This window comes from Meleagris gallopavo, chromosome 1, assembly GCF_000146605.3.
Source record: "Meleagris gallopavo isolate NT-WF06-2002-E0010 breed Aviagen turkey brand Nicholas breeding stock chromosome 1, Turkey_5.1, whole genome shotgun sequence".
NCBI lineage: Eukaryota > Metazoa > Chordata > Aves > Galliformes > Phasianidae > Meleagris > Meleagris gallopavo.
Window position 1 is genome coordinate 161,025,458 of NC_015011.2, and position 4,710 is coordinate 161,030,167.

A 4,710-nucleotide genomic window follows, 5' to 3' on the forward strand; every position below is an offset into this window, starting at 1 on the left:
TTCCCCACATACCTGCTGCACAATTAATAGGAATGTGCTTTGCGCAGACAACCTTGGGCAGGGAAAGTTTAATTCAGATGCAAAACCCAAAGCCTGAACTACAGGCTGTCTCTGGATTCAAGATTTGTCACCTGGAGCTTGTGAAAGAAAAGAACAGAGAAGTGTGTCAGATTCTGGAGCACACACTTTTTAAAAATGTCTTTTAAGTAATAAAGGCTTGGTTATAATGGCAGTCACTATTCTCAGTCAATGTGTGGTAGTAGTTATCCTTTAGCACTTCCAAAGATGTCAATCAACCTATAAAGTCAGAAGGGGAAACTAACTCATTTCTGCCTGCACCATCCCACAGAATGGGAAGCAAACTCGTCCTTCAGAGATGTGACACAGCATATATCTTTTGCTTGTGCATTTGAAATCCAGGACAATAAGTTTCTGATCCAGAATTGCTCTGGCAATTGGACTGGCGGGGAAAATACACAGCCCTTCATTAGGCAGAACCTTCATGAATGGCAGAAGGGTTCACCCTGTACTGACCTACAGAATTGCTAACTGAGGCTTTATGAATGCTTCAGCATCTACAGACAGACATTTGCTTTTTTAACAAGACAGGCTCCTAATTTTAAACCCCATGGCTTTCCTGTGGGAATTATCATAGTGTTGAATGACTCATTTTTTAGCACTCACAGTCCTTTTCCATTTCAAAAAAAGACTTTAGCAATTTAGATCTGGATTCGTTTCATCAAACCGAGGCATTTTAATAAGATGCTTAAATTAGTAACCAAGTTGCTCCACGATCCCTCTGCAGTAAGGGACTAGAGCTGACTGAAGAGGGGAATTCAGCCTACCTACATTCTGACTCATCTTTTGAAGGTACTCGAGCCCTGCATTAATTAAAGAAGTAACCTTGTATGACTCCATTTCTAATATGTGCATCCTGTTAGGTGCCTAGTAGTAAGCAGGATGAATTTGGCCACAAAGCTCAGCTGTCACCTAGTCACCCAATTACATGGCTCAATAGAGGGATTATGAGAGATTTTATAAAGATATGTTGGCAGTGCTGAAGTGGAAGATGTCTTGTGTTGAGCATGTAACAAGAGGACACTTGCACTGATGTTCTGCCTTCTTTGATGGCTGCTGTGGAGTAATCTGGACTTCTGAGCCTTTCTGAAATTTTGAAATATGGAATCAAATACAATTTTTGCAGCTTCCTTATACAGTTTTCTCATTAAGATGTTTTTTCCCAACTGCATCTAACTTTTTTTCTTTCCCTATCTTATCAACAGACATCCATGGAGAGAAGAAAAGTCCCACAGCCCAGTTCAGATGTAAGAGAAGCTATGGCGTTCTTTGACTCAGTTATTGCAGATCTGGATTCAGAGAGATGCCGGGGAGCTCCTGACATGGACCTGCCAAATGTGGATGTTGATTTTGATGGTGAAGTATAAAACAGAAAAAATATGATTACTTTTGATGTGTGATGAGTAGAGGGAAGAGTGGTCAAATAAGATCAAAATTTACTTAAATGGACAATTTTCCTCTGTTTTGCTTCTGAGATTTAAGAACATTAAAATCATAGAATCATAGAATGGTTTTAGTTGGAAGGGACCTTTAAGATTATCTACTTCCAACCCCCTTGCTATAGACAGGGACACCTTCGTCTAGACCAGGTTGCTCAAAGACCTCTAAGATCATCTAGCCCAACCATCAACGCATCCCCACCATGCTCACTAACCATGTTCCTCAGTGCCACATCTCCATGTTTTTGAACATCACCTCCCTTGGCAACCTGCTCCAGTGCCTGACCATTCTTTTGGGGAAGAAGTCTTACCCAATATCTAACCTGAACCTCCCCTGGCACAACCTGAAAGCATTACCTTTTGTCTATTGCTGTCAACCAGGAGAAGAGGCCAATTTCTACTCCATTGGCAAAAGAACATGGCCAAAATCACATGCATTATGAGACACTGCAGTAACACATTACTTGTAACCTGTTGAAAGGCAGATCTTTTTTGTGTATTACATGAACAAATGTAGCATGTATAGTTGAGGAGTAGTACTTGCCTTCCACCTAGGGCTAACTTCCATCCTGCATCTCAGTTAATTATTTCTATGTCTAAATCTCATGTTTATCATTGATAAATGGATGGGTTCTTTATCTCCAAACAGAAACAAATAAACAAACAAAAAAAAGTCCTTCAAAAGTTAGTCTAAGTAATAGCACCTTTCCAAAGGATGGGATTACCAAATGAAGATGTGCCCTTCTGAATTCATCATCCATCATCCATCCTGCGTAATCAAGTGGAGAGAAATATTTTCCTCCTTTGTGCTTTGCCTCAGGCTAAGGAACATATGTGAAACAGATCAGAATAGTTCTGTCCTCAAGTGCATATTGCAGGTCTTTGACACAACTGTTCATTCTGCAGACACTGAAATGTTAGATAAGATGAATCACACCCCAAGTGACATCCCAAAGTGAAAAGAGGATGAAAGCTATCTTGGTTATTCAACATAACTACCAAGAAGGAACAGGCAGCCACCCTAATCTCTTATCGTACATATAGAAAAATCATGAGTGTTCTGGTTTCTTCCTAATAGCTGATATGGTTCTGTGGTTTGTGTTTAGAATAATGCTAACAACATACCAATGTTTTAGTTGTCGCTGAGCAGTGCTTGCACAGTCACAGGTGTTTCAGCTTCTCATGCTGTCCTGCCAGTGAGGGGGCTGAGGGGTAGGAGCTGGGATGGGATAGAACCAGGATAACTGTCACAGACTGGCCAAAGGGACATCCCATTTCAAGTGGCATTGTGCTGGACATTAAAACTGGGGGAGCTGGCTTGAGGCGGGGGGACCATTCTTTGGGACTGGCTGGATCTTGGTCAGAGTTGGTGAGAAACTGTGTTGTGTGTTGCCTACTTTTTTGTTTGTTTTTGTTGTTGCTATTTTTTTTCTTCCTTCCTTCCTTCCTTCCTTCCTTCCTTCCTTCCTTCCTTCCTTCCTTCCTTCCTTCCTTCCTTCCTTCCTTCCTTCCTTCCTTCCTTCCTTCCTTCCTTCCTTCCTTCCTCCTTTCCTCCTTTCCTCCTTTGCTCCTTTCTTTCTTCTTCTTAAGCTGTCCATATCTCAATCCATAGTTCATTTCAGTTTTCTCCCCCATTCTACTGTAGTGGAGTGAGTGAAATGCTGTGTGGTATTTAACTTTCTTCTGGGTTAAACCAAGACAACTGACAAACTCTTCTAACTTGTGATTACCTTCTGTCTTTCAGTGGCTACCAGCACAAGTGAACACAGTTTACATTCAAACTGGATCCTTCGTGCTCCTCGCAGGTACTCAGAAGATATTGCCCAAACAGCAAAGGCTGCAAACCAGTCACAAAAAAACAGCCAACGAAGAACCACTGGCTCTAGGAAGAGATTAGAAAGACATCCCATGTACTTGCCCAAAGCTGTGGAAGGAGCATATAACACACTAAAATTTAAGCCCAAAACACGAAAGAAAGAATATTGAAAGAATATTCCATCTTCAGCTGAAGACAGAATGTTTGAAATAGGGCATGGAAGACTTGATGCTCTTTCTTTTTTTTATCCCTAGCCCATCTTTTGCATTCTAGAAATAACGTGTGCAGTCACTGAAGATTCTTCATTTTGTATACACTTCAAGCCATGGCAATTCCAACACTGGGCTCATGTGAGAATTAAACTTATTGAGTTTACTGTGCCTAACAATACTACTTTGTCATTCAGCACTGGGGGGAACTCCCAACTTGACAAGCCTTCTTGTAGCACTGTTATTGAAAGCAGTGATTCAAAAATTATCTGGTGTGGTAAATTTTCCTCTGACCCCAATACAGCAAGACAATGCAGCTAATACACTGTGAGCTTTTGCACCAGTTTCCAAATTCAGAGCAGTGAAGCAGAGTTTCCTCTATTTTTGTATGTGAAAATTTGTATGTGCCATTTTGACTCTCTGTTCTGAGAAAATACAGCAGCACTGAGATACGAGAAAGCTGTGGTACAAGCAGAAAAGGCTGTAGTGAAGGAATCAGCATGCTGTTTTGAGGAATAGCTTTGGTGTGTTTTCGAAAAGAAAAAAAAGCCAAGTACTTTTCTTGCTAGTAGGAATAGTTCTGTCCTTGGATACAAAAACATCAAAGGATTTGCTGCTTGCAAAAACATGTTCAGCTGTTTTCATGTAGTTACACCACCTTTTAGTTTACATCTATTTTATCATCTGGATGCTGAGTAAACTTGAACCAAATGCTAGGAACGTAGGCTTCCTACTGTGCATGGAAAGAGCTTAATGTCTTAGAAAAGAACACTTTGTGAACGAAGTGAAGCAAAGGTTATCCTCAAGAGGGCAATTTGCAGGTAAACCCACTTCAGCAATAGATTATACATAGTATTTTGATTTCTGCCAGCCCATCATTGAATACTACACATATTAGGAAGAATGCAGTTTAGAAGTGTTCCTCTTCAGGCTTTTTCATCTTAGAGGTGCTATCTTCCATGTGATGCATGAAATTGATATGATCTATACTTTGCTTTTTCTGTGTATATCACAGGCATCAGTCTGAGACATCCCTAGCTCATGCTTGCTCTTCAGAATTTACTAAGATGTTTGGATCAAGAGTTTGTTAATCCTAATGTTTTTTCATCTGATGTTCAATTGGTGGTTCACTGTGGCAGATGAATCACAGTAACACTGATATGACCAT

General features: G+C 40.5%; 1 protein-coding gene across 1 annotated transcript in view; it reads left to right on the forward strand.

The window, feature by feature from the left end:
- The window catches only part of C1H13orf42 (chromosome 1 C13orf42 homolog), a 7,694-nt gene extending 3,275 nt beyond the window's left edge, over positions 1-4,419 (forward strand). Inside the window, exons 2-3 of the mRNA XM_031552430.1 lie at positions 1,284-1,434; positions 3,262-4,419. Coding sequence (XP_031408290.1) covers positions 1,284-1,434; positions 3,262-3,503 — 393 coding nt within the window. The 3' untranslated portion in view covers positions 3,504-4,419. The remainder of the gene's footprint in view (positions 1-1,283; positions 1,435-3,261) is intronic.
- The last annotated feature ends 291 nt before the right edge of the window (positions 4,420-4,710 follow it).